At 32.3% G+C, this 16,240-nt stretch overlaps 2 protein-coding genes across 3 annotated transcripts in view; both read right to left on the bottom strand.

Annotated features, from left to right (window-relative positions):
* Positions 1-693, bottom strand: part of LOC107032701 (cytochrome P450 CYP72A219-like) — a 5,967-nt gene extending 5,274 nt beyond the window's left edge. Inside the window, exon 1 of the mRNA XM_015234277.2 lies at positions 345-693. Coding sequence (XP_015089763.1) covers positions 345-630 — 286 coding nt within the window. The 5' untranslated portion in view covers positions 631-693. The remainder of the gene's footprint in view (positions 1-344) is intronic.
* Positions 694-2,318: 1,625 nt separating this feature from the next.
* LOC107032700 lies at positions 2,319-5,310 on the bottom strand. 2 transcript variants are annotated; one of them, XM_015234274.2, is made up of 7 exons: positions 4,654-5,310; positions 4,147-4,541; positions 3,824-3,923; positions 3,679-3,738; positions 3,516-3,602; positions 3,202-3,330; positions 2,319-3,034 (listed from the first exon to the last, which is right to left on the bottom strand). In XM_015234274.2, the coding sequence occupies exons 1-7, from the start codon at positions 5,224-5,226 to the stop codon at positions 2,729-2,731; spliced, it is 1,650 nt and encodes a 549-aa protein (XP_015089760.1). In that variant the 5' UTR covers positions 5,227-5,310; the 3' UTR covers positions 2,319-2,728. The 2 variants fall into 2 exon arrangements, with proteins under 2 accessions (XP_015089760.1, XP_015089761.1); XM_015234275.2 differs by lacking the exon at positions 3,202-3,330.
* Positions 5,311-16,240: the final 10,930 nt, after the last annotated feature.

Raw genomic sequence — 16,240 nt, forward strand, 5'->3', positions numbered from 1 at the left:
GAGGGGACGGGAATAGGGATAAGGTAGAGTACCTCCCTAGACAATGATCGATATCTCAGAAACACACCTTAATTAAATTAAGGTCCTATTACCCCTTAACTCATTTTTTTTGTAATTTTGTACACCTTTTTGGATTACGTGACATCCAAATATATCCACCCCTACACTGCGTGGAGTTGCTGGGTGTGTCACATAAATCAAAAGATGTACAATAGTATATATAAAATAAGTTCAGGATAATAAAACCTTAATTTAGTTAAGATGTGTCTGTGAGATTTCAATCATAGTCTACGGAGTTAGTGCCTTCTCCCAAAAAAATAATAATTAGAATTGTGAAATCATACCATAGTTTGTGATGATTTTGTGTATGAATGGGTTAACTCTTGGCCAAATCGTGTCATGGGAGAAATTAACAGGCTTGGACCAAGCTTCTTCACCCATCTTGCTCATCTCTTTCATATCCCCAAACAAAAACTTATAAGTATTACCTTTGAAACCTTGTTGTCTTAGTTGTTTCTCCAAATATTTTGGTTTCAACCACACATAATTCAAGATTCTCCATGCCCATCTTAATACAAAAATAATTGCAAATGAAAATATTGCAAGCTTAAAATTGTATGGTATCTCCATATTGAAAGCCTTATCTTACACTCACTAGCACACAATACTATGTGGTGTATATATATCTAATAATAATTGTAGTACTTATATGATCGTATATATAGACTATCATAAGTAGAACTATTCCCTCCGTCTATTTTTATTTGTCATGGTTTCTTTTTTAGAGTCAAACAATAAAAATTTTGAACTAACATTTTATGATGTATTTTTTTGTCATGTTGATATGCAAAAAAATTGCAATATATATACTCTTTGTATAGTTTTTGAATATCTAAATTTTTTGTTTAACTATCAAATTATAATAATCTAATTTAACATTGAAAATTAGTCAAATTAACTTTCGAAAAGCGCAACATGACAAATAAAAGTGGACAGAAGAAGTATAACATTAGGTACGAGTCCAGATAAATTTAGTAACTTTTATATTTAATTAAAATTTTATTAAATAGTGAAGAAATATTTTAATTGTAAATTAGTAATTCAAACGAGCTATAAATTTTAAATTTTGATTCCGTCTCATTAAACTATGATAGTTGAGGAGAAAAAAGTGAATTTTAAAATTAAAAGACTTAACGACCAAGAAAATTTGTAAGGCCTTGGTGACCAAGAAAATTAAAAATCAAACGAAATTAGCACACGTCTTTGAAAGTTAAAAGAAGGTTCGTATATTTCACGTAATTTTCTTCTTGCTCTCTCTTTCTCATGATTAAGACAATTTGACTTGTTATACTTAATTAAATCTATTTTTATTTTATTGAAAAGGAAATTACTTGTAAATTTGTTCGTAATTTGTGCAAACCACTTCTTTTATCCTAAATTATTTATGATATTTTTTCTTTGAAAAAAAGTTAAACAAAATGAATTTAAATAACAGGCAACTAGTAACGCAGGAAAAAATTTGAAATGTATGATTTGATAACTCAACCGGATTATTATATTACTATGACCCTGAATCTCTCTCTTATTTGAATTATATATTATACATCAAGCATATCGCTGTCTAATGTTACATTTATTATTATTCTTAGTAAACTTAGCGTAGTAATACATGATTCTCAAAATTATTTGTCACTTCCTGACTGGATTAAGTAAAACAATTACTATCCAATTGGAGAATAACCATAGATTAATATAACAGAAAGTTGTATATATTAATATGACTTCATATTATATTCGATCAATAAGAATTACTCAAAAATCATATCGAGTTATCGTGATTTTAAGGGAAAATGCGTAAGATCCCCCTAAACTATGACCAAAATTTTAGAGACATACCTTAACTAAAGTAAGGTCCTATTACCCCCTGAACTTTTTTTTTTTGGTAATTTTGAACACCTTTTGTCTTACGTTGCAAACTCCGTGACTCCACAAAATTGAGGTGAGTGGGAGATATTTGGATGCCACGTAAGCCAAAAAGGTGCACAAAATTATATAAAAAATAAGTTCATGGGGTAATAGAACATTAATTTAGTTAAGGTGTGACATAATCTAGGGTGTATATGTGCATTTACCCTGATTGATCAAAGTCATGACAACTAAAAATATACTTATGTCATGCTATGTTCAATTTAGTCTTCATAGCCAACTAAAAAGTAAAATTAAAATTATCACACATAACTAGAAATCCCATTGCAGCTCTAGTTGATCATATACATGTGTTTGCTCTTTTCATTTGCTAAGACAAAGTGCAGAAAGGAAAAAAAAAAACGGAAACCTTTTCAGTTTTTAATCTGGTACATCACAAAACTCATTCATTACAATGACAGTTGAATCACACATTATATTACATGAACTCGATTGACTATGTACAGATGCAACATATTAGATAATCGTGTATTTATACATCCAGTACAAGTACATGCAGTTTTAATGTTGACACAAAGTATATGTCACACTTGTGGATACTGCTGTGGCTAGCTAAAGCTATTTTTCACTTCTCAGATTAGCAGCTCAAAAACCATCTGCTAAACTGTGCATTGTTTCGCGTCTGCTCTCAAACCTGTTTCAGCTAAGGTAGCTAAAATTGTATCTTGAACTATATACTTTTGACTAACTTCTTCTGTAAATTCATTTGTCTTTCATTCAAAACCTTTGATAGTGAGTTTGATCAGAAGGATACGACAGGCTCAAGCAATTCATGTGAAATTAGGTAACGGAAAGTGAAGTTGTGAGGAGTCCACTCAATTTTCTTCCATAACTTCCCCTGATATTTTCTTGTAAAATGTTCAGGCAGCGCGAGCTCTATCATTTCCTTCAAGCCAGAAGGGCACAAATCGACCTCCTTCACATAAGATTCCACATTCTTGGGGAGAACTAGTTTTTGTTCCTTGTGTACACTTGTGTTTGTTTGAAGGTACTCTTCTTTAGCCACTTCAAGCTCCTGGAACACTTTCTTAGGCGTGTATAACCGTAGCTGGACATATTTCATTGAATGAGAAGCCAAACAAAACAAGACAAGTATAAAAGCAGATAACTTAAATAACTCAATTATGTGACAAGATTGTAAATGATATCTATAGTTATGTTCAAATTATTGAAAGATAGATAATAATATAGCTAGCTCAACTAATCTGCGTGTACCAGGGCATCAGAATGGCTTCCTGAGCATAGAGCAAAACGTAGACGAGGGTCTGGATGCTCTATTGCATATCCTTTTCTTGCATCTCCAGTCTTAAACTTTTGTTTTGGGAAGAACAATGATTGAATCCACTACATGCAAAATTTAGTTTAATAACCCTCTTTGAGAACATATACACAGTGACTAGCTAGAGTAGTTAAAACTCCTTATTGAAGATACGATTCACGAGTCAGCTAACAAATGAACAATCTATTATGCATGAAGCAGAGGAAATCAGGGGACTGAATCCAAGTACAAAAGCAAGAATGTGATATACCTGACCAGGACGGGGCAATCGACATCCAAGTATAGAACTCTGAATCATCTCCACACTTACTGTATTCCCTCCAATGTTATAAGCAGCCTGAAACATATAATTTTCCAAGTTATAACCACCTCAGTAACACACAACTTTTTCACATATATGAGGCTGTTATGACCTTGAGAAGTTGAGATACTCTCTTGAGAGTACTCCGTGGAATCTCATAAACCAAGAACGCCTGAAATATATAAATGCTCGTTAATTAGTAACTTTGATATGCTGTAAAAGATCTTCATAGAACTTGAAGTTAGATATGTTATTACATGCATCACTAGTGCATTGTGGACATTAATCCAGAAAGCTAGCTTCTCGTCATGCCTCATTTTTCTAGGATCAACTTCCTTCAACTTCGAGACAAGATACCTGTATCGACAAGTTGAATACCTTTCAGTACTTACAAAACTCAACAAGCTTACTCAAACACTTTCTATTACATATGTTCAATTACGGAGATCCAGTTTCGACAAGCAATTATATCATTAGGTTAATCATCCAGATCACTTTACAGATATAACATGTTTTTAGTACTAATTCTTTTTTTGAGAAGAGGAAAATGCAGACTACAATTTGAGGTAGTATAACTGACCTAAAATGTTGTAACATACGGTCCACACCATCTAAGCTCCGTTTATCTCGACAGAGCCCTTGTACTTCAGTCATTGTGACAAAAGATCGACTAAATTCTCTTGTCTCTTTGATGTGAAAAGGATTATTCAGTGTTGAATTAGATGAACTTTCTTCACATTGTAAAATCCCTATATCATTCTGACCTTGTTGAACTGATGATGATGATGATAATGAAATTGGAGAGAATGGGTAATCATAGCTGAACAAAGGGGGATCAGCAATCTGAACATATATGGCTGAAATACACTTGATCATTTCTTCAGACAGTTGATTTGGGGCATGATGAAAATGATTCGAAGAGCCATTAACAAAATGATCTGCCGCTGTCCAATTTGAAGTGGATACCTGAGCATGCTGGTTGCAATTACATCATCCAATTTGGCATGGTTAGTTGCATCACAAATAGATGTCTAACTCTACCTCAAAAGCTAGCTTACCATTGTGAAAAACAGAGTGCGTTACTTACCTCGAGCATGGATAAAGGCAAAGAATGGTATGAATCTAGAGCATCAGCAAGAACTCCAACTAGAGGTGAAGGCTTGAAAGAAGCAGCAACAGCAGTGTGAGAGAGTGATGAATGGCATCTTACAATTGAAGTGTCAACTAAACTTGGATCTCCTGATCCTTCTACTGGTGGCATAGAAGGACTCGTATTAGTTATTTTATTTTCATAGATGATGATGTTGTCGTGCTTCTTCACTTCTTTTGTTTTTGTTGCGTCATTCAGTGATTGTAAGCGCTTAGCAAATGTTTTTCGATACATGGATAAAAGATACTTCTCTAAATACATAATTTCCAGCTCCAGAAGAGCAACTTCCTTAATTAGATCTTCATGATGAGCAGAATTATGAAGTTCAGTGCCAGCTCCTGGTAATTGTGTTTTGAGATCTTCATAACTCTTGTGTAGCCCCATTAACTCAAAAATAAGGTACAATTTTTCTTTGATCAAAACTTGTATATAATAGCAAAGATGTTCAATTAATGCTGTAGCATTCCATCTGCCAATCAATGTTGTTGCAAACAAAGTGGATGTTATCATTGTTTTTAAAACAACCTTTTTCTCCCTCTCCTTTAATAAAGCTAGAGTTGAATTTCAGCGCAACTATTCTATTCTGAAATAGTGTTCACTAAGCTACCACTTTTTTTTTTTTTGGTTGTTGTATATGTTGCTTGGACTCTTTAGAAACTCTGGTATATGGTGTGAGGTATAAAGTATAATAATACCAGGATAATATGTAGGATTGTTATATTTTGTGTTTAGTTAGAGGTATTAAGCAATTGTTGGATTATTTATCTCACCAAATTTTACCTTAGTGATGGAATAAGTTATCACATATACATATATAGTAAAATAATTTATTTCGAGATAAGTTGTTCTCAACCAAACGAACCATAGACTGTATTGTTGGAGCATGGTTGGATCTAAGGGCGCAAGGAATTCATATGAATCTCATTCCTCATAAAATTACATTTTTTATATGGAAAAATCTTTTGGGCAAAAAATTTTGGTCAGAACGAAATATTTTCTTTGTAATTTTACTTTTTTAAAATATTTTTACCCTTTTTCTTTAATAACTTTTACTAAAAAATGAAAAAAACTTCGATTTATTGTTTTCTTTAAAAAAATATTATAATTTTTAAAATTTTCTTTTTCTGGCCATTTAGCACTTCTCTTTTTATATATAAGAATAAAGCTATTTTGTCTTGCATATAGTAAGTACTGATTTTCTTTGATCTTTTTTTGTTTTTTTTAATCTTATTTTGTATTTTTTTTTAATTTTGTGAATAAATTCATTGAAAATTCTAACTCGGTCAATAAGCCTCGCAATATTTCCTCAAATACTTAGTTGAATGGGTAATATTTGTCCTACTTATTTGTTAGTGACATTAATTGATATCAAAGTTTATGGAGAGGTGTCTTTTTCTTATCAAAGTTAAAGAGCTTGTTTTTTTCTCTCTTCAAAATCAATCATTTTAAATATAACCAACATATTTATTAAATTGAAAGACCCCTCCCAACACGCAAGATAGATGTGACTCGTGAGTCCATTCTAAATTTGTAAAAATATTTCGATTTATTCAATTAAATAATTATTTTCAATTCTTAAAAAAAAGTTATGTTAAACCAAATAATTATTTTCTAGTGTTTGTAAATAATTAATTAAGGGAGCGTCGCTCTTTCGTGGTTCTCTTAAAAAGTAGTAGAGCCTTTGTCGTGTGCCCTTTTTCCCTTTTGCAAAGGTGGGAGATTAATTTTAATTAATTTGCATTAAAACTTAATTAGTGGTGAGCTTTTTAGCTAAAAAAAAAAACTATAATCACCAAATTAAGGACTAGTTTTTATCTTGCACGTTGACACATCATCTTCGAATGTTCAACTTTTTCATTGTCTTTGCATCATGCACATACGTATATAAGTAAATCAAAATTTATATATATCCCAAAAGTCGTGAATCTAATCGTGCTCAACACTTGATGACTTATACTTAAAATTTTAAATTCATCTCTCTCAAGAATCATATAAATTCATCGATCAACTTATCCTCATTTATTAATGTAGTGAAAAATAAAATAATCTATACAATTTTAATTTGTTAACTACAATTACTAATATAAATAATAGATATAGAGGCTTTATTTATTTTCCTTTTTCAACGTAGCTCCTAATTAGGATAAATGAAAGTAGGAGGGTCATATCATATGTTATGAGTGTAGAGGCTTTTTGGCTTTAGTAGCACTAAGAAGAAGAGAAATTAATAGAAAGATGGTGAGTGTCACCTCAAAAGAAATGCCCAAAGCAAAAGCCAAAAGGAATACAAGGAGACACACAAATGAGTATTTTCTTGCTTTTACTCATCCACCCTGCCCTAACCCATTAAAAATTTAATTGATTTGGTGTTAAAAATTGAAAATATTTTTTTTGTTTTACAAATTTTGAAATCAATTGAAGTGGAATTTCATAATTTTATGGGCAAACGTACTTTTCGGAGTCAAACTCTAAAAAAATGTAAATTTTTATAATTGAACACCTTATAATGGTAAGAGCGAAAATTATATTTCATGAATTTTTTTTTATAGAAAATAGTTTTTAGGAATATAACTGAGTTTCTTACTTCTTTTTTTCTTGAGATAGTATGTGCAAGTAACATACTCCTTAGACAAATATTATGAAAGGTAAGGATGAGGATAAAGACACGACAAATCCAAATTTTAAATTTGTGAGTACAAGCTTATTTATTCTAAAAATTTTAAGTTTATAAGATAGAAATAGATTCAAATCTTAAAAAATGGGAATACTGTCTTTTATGAAAATTATGGATTACTTATTTTTCTATTACTAAAAGAGATTTTTTTTATTACTAAATGAATCAAATAGTAATGCACAAGTATCCCCTCAACCTATGTCCAAAATATCAAAGACACACTTATACTATACTAAGGTCCTATTACCCCCCTGAACTTATTTTATTAATAATTTTCTACCATTTCTCGGCCTACGTGGAACTATCTTGTGGGTCCAACGCTGGTTGACTTTTTTTTCAACCATAAATTATTATATAGTACACGTAACATGAATCTATAAGGCCATTGATCATTACTTGAGTTAATTATACTTGATCGAATCTCTATTCGAATTTGTTAGTCAAAAGCTCAAGCCGTACTGTAGAGTTCCCTTTTTGAGTTGAGTCTTTCATCTAATAAGCATCTAATAAAGAAATCTTGTGCTATGTACAAAAAATGTGATGAATTTCTTGATTGAGAATGATGATATGAATGTTGAGTCGATCTTGACTTTAGACTTTAGGAGCAGCTTCAGGAACAGATTCTGCGACGTGTTCCTTTGTGATACAAGGCTGGTTCATATTATCTGCGACGTGTTCCTTTGAGATACAATGCTGGTTCATATTATCATTCTCAACACCACCCCTCAAGTTGGAGGGAGGAGAAACGAGACGCAACTTGCCTAGAATCGTATGGTGTGAAGGTCCAGATAAGGGCTTGGTGAGAAGATCGGCAAGCTGTGATGAGGCAGGAACATAAGAAAGAGAGATCAAACCAGCAGGAAATTGTTGTCTAACGAAGTGACAGTCAAGTTCTACGTGTTTCGTTCGTTCATGGAAAACTGGGTTCTTGGCTATTTGTATAGCTGCTTGGCTATCAGAATGAACAGGAACAAGCAGTGTTGGAGGAACACCTAAATCATGAAGAAGACGATTAAGCCATGTTAGTTCAGCCACCATATATCTCATGGAACAATATTCAGCTTCTGCAGATGATAAGGAAACAACGTGTAGTTTCTTGGATTTCCAAGAGATAGGTGAGCTACCAAGAATAATATGAAACCCACTGACGGATCGTCGTGAATCAATACAAGATCCCCAATCCGTATCACAATAAGCAAAAAGAGAAACAGAAGGTTCTGCAGTAAAGAATAAACCTTGACCAGGATGGAGTCTAAGGTAACAAACCACATGTAGAGCAGCAGCAAAGTGTGGAAGACGAGGCTTTTGCATGAACTGAGATAAATGTTGGACAACATATAAGAGATCAGGTCTAGTATGAGTAAGATAATTAAGTTTACCAATTAGTCTACGATATGCAGTAGGATATGCAAGGAGTTCACCGGAATGAGCAGAAAGCTTAATAAAAGGAACCAATGGTGAAGAGGCAAGAGGTAAATGGTTACAGTCGAATTCAGATAGGAGTTCGAGAGAAAACTTTCGTTGAGTGACAATCAAGCCTTGAGTTTCCCTGAATACTTCAAGACCTAAGAAGTAGTGAAAAAATCCCAAATCCGTTACCTTAAATTCAGCATCAAGGAATAATTTCAGTTGGGTGATGTTGGTAGCATAATCACTTGTGATAACAATGTCATCCACATAAATGGTGATGACAGTGAGAAGACCATCTGAATGTTTGAAGAATAAAGAGTAATCTTTGAGTGAGGAAATAAATCCTTTGAATTGTAAAGCAACTGACAATCTCGCAAACCATTGTCGAGAAATTCGACGCAGACCATAGAGTGATTTTTTAAGTCGACATACATGAGAAGGACCAGGTGCATCCAGTCCTGCAGGAAATTTCATGTATACCTCTTCATTGAGGTCTCCATGAAGAAATGCATTATTGACGTTTAGTTGATAAAGAGGCCAATTCTTCTTGGCAGCATTGGCTAAAATACAATGAAACGTTGTCATCTTCACAACATGTGAATAGGTTTCAGTAAAGTCTATCCCAGCTCTTTGAATGTCACCACGGACCACCAGTCGTGCCTTAAGTCTTTCAATACTTCCATTAGACTTAAGTTTCACCTTATAGACCCATTTACATGGTAGAGCCTTCTTGCCTTTAGGTAATTCAACGACATCCCAAGTTTTGTTGGCAATCAAGGCCTTGATTTCATCATCCATAGCCACCTGCCAACCTGGGTTCAAAATAGCCTGTGCATATCCAGTAGGTTCAACAATGGGGGAAAAAGAATTGACCGTTTGTTGGTTAGCAGAAGATAAGGCTGCAAAAGGAAAGATTTATGGATGGATAGGAGGAGAGAAACAAGAAGAAGTAAGATCTGTGAGGTAGACATTATTGCAATAATAATCACGCAAATAACCAGGGTGTTTGTGAGTTCTAGAAGATCTTCTAGGTGAATCCATGATCACAGGAGAAGGAACGGGTTGAATGGAACTGGTTGGTGAACCAGGTTCATGAGAGGGAGAACTGGGAGAGTGAATATCATTTGGAGGAGTGGTGATAATAGATTCCTGAGGTGGAGTAGGATGAGAACAAGGAGGTTCATATATTGGAAGAGAGGGAGAAGTGGAAAATATAGGAGGGCAAGAGGAACTGGATTTGAAAGGAAAAATAGATTTTATGAAAATGAACATCCCTTGACACGAACATCTTTTTAGTATCCAAAGATAAGAGTTTGTATCCCTTTTGTCCAGTAGGATACTCCAAGAAAACACAAGGAACTTCTCTAGGTGAGAATTTTGATCTATTTTGAGTTAAAGTGGAAGCATAACAAAGACACCCAAAAGTCTTAAGGAACTGGTACTTAGGAGGAGAACCAAACAAAACTTCATGAGGTGTTATACCGTTGAGAACTCTAGAGGGAAACCTGTTAATTAAGAAAGTGGCAGTGAGTAAACATTCACCCCAATAGCAAATAGAAACATTAGATTGAAACAATAATGATCTAGAGGTTTCTAAAAGGTGTCTATGTTTTCTTTCCACAACTCCATTTTGTTATGGAGTGGAAATACAAGACGTTTGCTGTAAAATTCCCTAAGATAGAAGAAATTTAGATGCAATGGTTCCCTTCCCCAATTCTAGAGCATTGTCAGATCTGATGGACTTTACTTTGTTGTTAAATTGTCTTGGACCATGAAAATAAAGTGTTTTAACATTGGAAGGCATTAGACTTGCTACCCAAAAGATAGGTCCAAGTAGCTCTACTATAGTCATCTACTATGGTGAGAAAATACTTGAATCCATTGTAAGTTGCATTTTTATAGGGTCCCCATGTGTCAATGTGAATTAACTCGAATACTGTTTTGATTTTGATAACACTTATAGGAAAAGACAATTTAGTTTGCCTAGCTAGAGGGCAAACATCACACACATAATTAGATTCAGGTTTAAAAGAACTAGACAATTTGTTCATTGATGAAACAAGGAGATGCCCCAACCTTACATGCCATAAGTGAAAAACAGAATTATCCTTACTAGATAATGAATTATAAGAGGGAAAACTATGACTAGAAAAAGAAACTTCAACTTTCTTGGAGTGACTTGGAGACTTGATGCTGGAAGAGAACATTTGATAGAGACCATTCTTAGCTTCACCAAGAACCAGAGGCGCCTGCAAAACACATTTAGTTTATGAGAAACTAATGAAATAATTCAATTGTATGCACATCTTATACACAGACAGAAGGTTTAAATTGAATGAGGGAATATAAAGAACATCATGAATGAATAGATCAGGAAGTATACCAACAGTTCCTGAATGAGTGACTCTCACATTAGAGGAATTAGGCAAAGTAACATTGATGAATTGAGAAAGATACTTAAGAGTATGAAACACATTTTAATCAGAACACATGTGTTGAGAAGCACCCGAATCTAAAATCCAGGGCTTAGAGTTGAATTAAAGTAAGCATTTCATAGAAGAGTTACCAGCATAAGCAGCCATTGCACTTTGGTCAACAGGGTTAGCATATGGTTGAGTGATCTTAGCCTGGTTCAACAGATGAACTAGCTGTAAACCTGTTCCTGAGTCAATTGATTCCAGAAATTCCTGCAAATTAGGAAGAGTATTGGGAAAGCAAGGTAAATCAGATGGCAGCACAACATTGCTCCTGATAGCATTTGGATATCTCTTGCTCTTTGTGAACTTAAAATCACTGGGAAAACCAATGATTCTATAACACTTGTCAACAGTATGTCCAACTTTCATGCAATGGGAACAAATCAAGGATGAATTACCCTTTTTACTTTTATATTCAGGTGTCTGAGACCTGTTCCCATGTGCAGGATATTGAGGTGGTGCATTCCCATCAGCCACCAAATAAGATGAATTGTTTCCTGCAGGGTAAGAAGAAACAAATATCTCTCTTTGTTTCTCATCTTGAATGAGAAGAGAGTAGGCAAGACTAACAGAGGGTAAGGGAGAAATCATAAGGATGTCGCTTCTTACTGAAGCATAAGCCTCACTCAATCCCATAAGAAACTGAATGAGTCTTTCATCTTGTTGTGCCCTCATCATTTTCTCCTTTTCACCACAATCACAAGCGCACGAACAAATGCCCTTTGTGTTCAAGGTATCAAGTTCATCCCATAACATCTTGATTTTGGTATAGTAAGCTGTAATGTTGAGTGATCCTTGAGAGAAATCACTCATCTTTTTTTGCAGGTGAAAGAGCTGAGCTCCATTTGATTGCCCAAACCTGATTTCGAGATCATTCCAGAGTTCCTCAGTTGTTTCGCAGTAGAGTACACTATCAGCAATGTCTCTAGAGAGTGAATTCAACAACCAGCTGGTGACCATGTCGTTGCACCTGTTCCATGACTGCAGATCTGAACTGCTTGGGGCAGGACTTTTGCAACCTCTATTTTAGTGAACCCCAACTTGTTCTTAGCTGAGAGAGCAATGAGCGTGGATCTTCTTCATCCTCCATACCCTTTTACTTCAAAAATGGAGTTCACCAAGGACATTCCTGGTGAGTTAGAAGGATGAAGAAAATAAGATTTGCTTTGATCCATAATTTTGGATACAACAACAGATGGAGAACTTGACTTAGTTGCAGAATTCGTCATTGAAGATTTGGATAATGAGGGATCTTCAATGCTCTGATACCATATAGAAATTGAAAGAGAAATGAAGATGAGATGTGGGAAAATTTTCTGAGTGATTTTTATTGAAGAAAGAACAACTATTTATGCTATTACAAAATGGCAAAGATGTAAAATAATCTAAAAGACTAACAAACTCCTAACGAACTTTACACACCTATACAATTTCTAGAAGAAACATCTAATGAGCATCGAATTAAGGAATCTTGTACTATGTACAAAAAATGTGATGAAGTTCTTGATTGAGAATGATGATATGAATGTTGGTCGATCTTGACTTTAGACTTTAGAAGCAACTTCAGGAGCAGGTTCTGCGACGTCTTCCTTTGTAATACAAGGTTGGTTTATATTATCTGGGACATGTTCCTTTGTGATACAATGCTGGTTCATATTATCATTCTTAACATATTAAATTAAATTAAAATAAATAAATTAAAACGGAAGAAATAACACTCTTGCTAGATAAGTTTGATACGTATACTTGGTTTGGTTTAGAGTATAACAAATATCGCGTGTGGGCTGATTTATGCCTTTGGTCAAATCCTCTCCTGTTGATCACTTTTACAAATGTTTTTTAATGTTAAAGAATATTTTATATAATTAATTAATTGATTTGGAACTTTTAGGGAAAAGAGAACAAGAAAGGAAGAAAATAAAACTTCTTCCTCTATGAGATTTTATTAGCTTGAATTATGAGTATTATTTTACTGTTTAATCGCGCAACAAGCATATATTTTAAAGAAAAATAGAGAGCTTATAGTTGAAGGGAAGGGAATTAGGATCCTGTTTCAATACTTCCTTTAATTTAATGTATGTGATAGTAATTTAATGATATAATATTTAAGAAAATAAAAAATGTTTTAAAACTTATAGTTTAAAATAAATCACATTAAATATTTGTGTTGTTTTATCTAAAATTTAATTATTATCATTAAATATTAAAAATAAATGTTATTGCTTAGACTACTTAAAAATCAAAGTAAGTTATATAAATTGAGATAGATGGAAGTACCATATTCTATCTTTCCTTTAAAAATGGTTTTTTTTCTACATAAACATACAATTTATTTTACCATATTCTTTAAAATTTTCTACCATTTAAAAAAATTACAAAATTTTCTTTTCTTTTCTATTCTCGAATACATCACTCTACGTGATGTATCGATTGGGTACATCATTTATGTGATGTATCAAAACATAGATGATATATCGAAATATTAAGTGATGTATTCGAAATTAAGATGCGGTATATTGAAACATTGAGAGTTATATCCAAAACCAAACACGATATATTAGAACATTTATAAATACATCTAGATTTCATCAAAAAAATTTAAAAAATTATAATTTGAAAAAAAAAGCAGAAATAAGATATAATTAGTATTTTAAGTGTCAAACTTGTATAAAATTACCTTAAAAAGTTCACCTCCGGCTCTTTTTCCCTTGGACTTTTTCGTTTGCTTTTGATTACTTTCACTTTTCAATTTCCTTTTTTTTCATTAAGAATCCTAGGCAGAATGATAACGAAAAAGGTATCCTAGGGAACAAGAAAATATGCATCATCTCTAATTTTGACTTAATTGTAATTTGTGGTCACATAGTTTTTTCTCAGGTCAATTATTTTTATAATTTTGTATAATTTTATTTTTATAATATTTTTTTGTTTTTATTCTTTATGAAGATTTTATGTTTTTATATTATATAGAAGATTGAAGTGGTAGGACGACCAAGGGTAAAAATATAATTTCATTTTAACAAAAATATATTAAGAGAGATAGTGAATAATTATAGAAACATCTTTCATAGTGAATAGTGATTAAGAGTAAAAATATAATTTCACAAAAATTAATTAGTTTTATATCTTTAGTTATTGTTACTACCATTAACTTATTTTGTTATTAAATCACTTTCTTTTCTTTTGTGAGTTATTGTCATATCTATTTATTACTCGTTATTCTATTTTATTATTACTTCGATATAATTCTTAATATTTTTTTTATTCATTATGCTCATAAAAAATGCCTACTTCTAATATAAATTAACTATCAATTAATTAATTCACCTTTATTTTGGATCTAATTAATGTACTTGAAAATAAATAAGTATGATAAAATTAATAATATACATTAGATTGAAATTAAATAAAAAAATATTAAAAAGTAACTTTACAAATAAAAATGAATAGAATGATATATTTGCATTTAAGACAACCAAGAATAAAAATATAATTTTATTCGAACAAAAATCTATTAAGAGAGATAGAAAGAAAAATAAGTAATTCTAGAAACATCTTTCTATGTATGAAGTGAATGATGATCAAAAAATAAAAATGTAATTTTATTCGAACAAAAATCTATTAAGAGAGATAGAAAGAAAAACAAGTAATTTTAGAAACATCTTTCTATATATGAAGTGAATGATGATCAAAGGTAAAAATGTAACTTGAGTCAAATAAAAATCTACCAAGAATGATAACAAGAAAACTAGATAGTTCTAGAAACATCTTTAGTTATTGTTATTACTATTAACTCAGTTTGTTGTTGCTTCACTTTATTTTTATGAGTTATTAATAAAAATAGCAAGAGAAATAAATAATTCTAGAAACATCTCTTTGTATATGAAAGTGAATGGTGATCGAGGGTAAAAGTGTAATTTCATACTGGGTGATCGAGGGTAAAAATTTAATTTATACTTATGAAAATCTACCAAAAATAATAACAAGAAACTAAATAGTTCTAGAAACATCTTTGATTAATGTTATTTCTATCAATACATTTTGTTATCACTTCACATTTTTTATGAGTTATTGTGATATCTATTCATTACTCTATTTAATTATTATTTTAATTAATTCGTAATATTTTTTATTCATTATGCTTACTAAAAAGACCTATTTTAACATAAAATTTCATTACTTAAAAATATAGTTTATTATTTTCACCTTTATTTTGACTCTAATTAATGTACCTGAAAAGAAGCAATTATGATAAAATTAATGTCACGACCCAAAATGAGTCGTGAGTGGCACCCACGCTTACCTCCTTAGGTGGGCGAACCAACACATCTAAACCCCAACATATACCAATAGTTCAACTATAAATAATATAAATAATGCGGAAGGTCCAAAAGATACTAAGCAAACCAATTTAAATAAGTTTCTAATGTTTAATACTTATCATTCCAAAATCTGATAGTCATCACGTCAAGGACACTATTTTCAAATTACCAAGTCTAAGAGTGTTTAAGCAACCAAAATAAGCAAAAAGATGGTCCATGTCCGAAATTCAAAGACATCAAGACGTGAATGAGAGAATCCAGCACGAGCTAGAATTAATAGCTCACCCTGAACTCTGATGTGCTGGAGACTGGCTAGAGCTGAGGGCGAGTCGAAGTCGATGGTACACTTGCTGCACTCTACAAAAGAACAAAGAAGAAAATACAAGTAGGGGTCAGTACAAGGAACACGTACTGAGTAGGTATCATCGGTCAACTCAAAATAGAAATCAATATATATTGAACAATAGTATAAAATCAACTACGATACTTAACAGGTGGCAAGCAACAAACACAGGAACCATTGACAACAACACCATAATAGGTACACCATCAATCACAACATCAAGCACACCTATGAGGACTCATGCCTCCACACCATACTCATTTGAAAAATAGGTTCTTTGAGATTAAGTATATCAAGT

Source organism: Solanum pennellii, chromosome 10 (genome assembly GCF_001406875.1).
Source record: "Solanum pennellii chromosome 10, SPENNV200".
NCBI lineage: Eukaryota > Viridiplantae > Streptophyta > Magnoliopsida > Solanales > Solanaceae > Solanum > Solanum pennellii.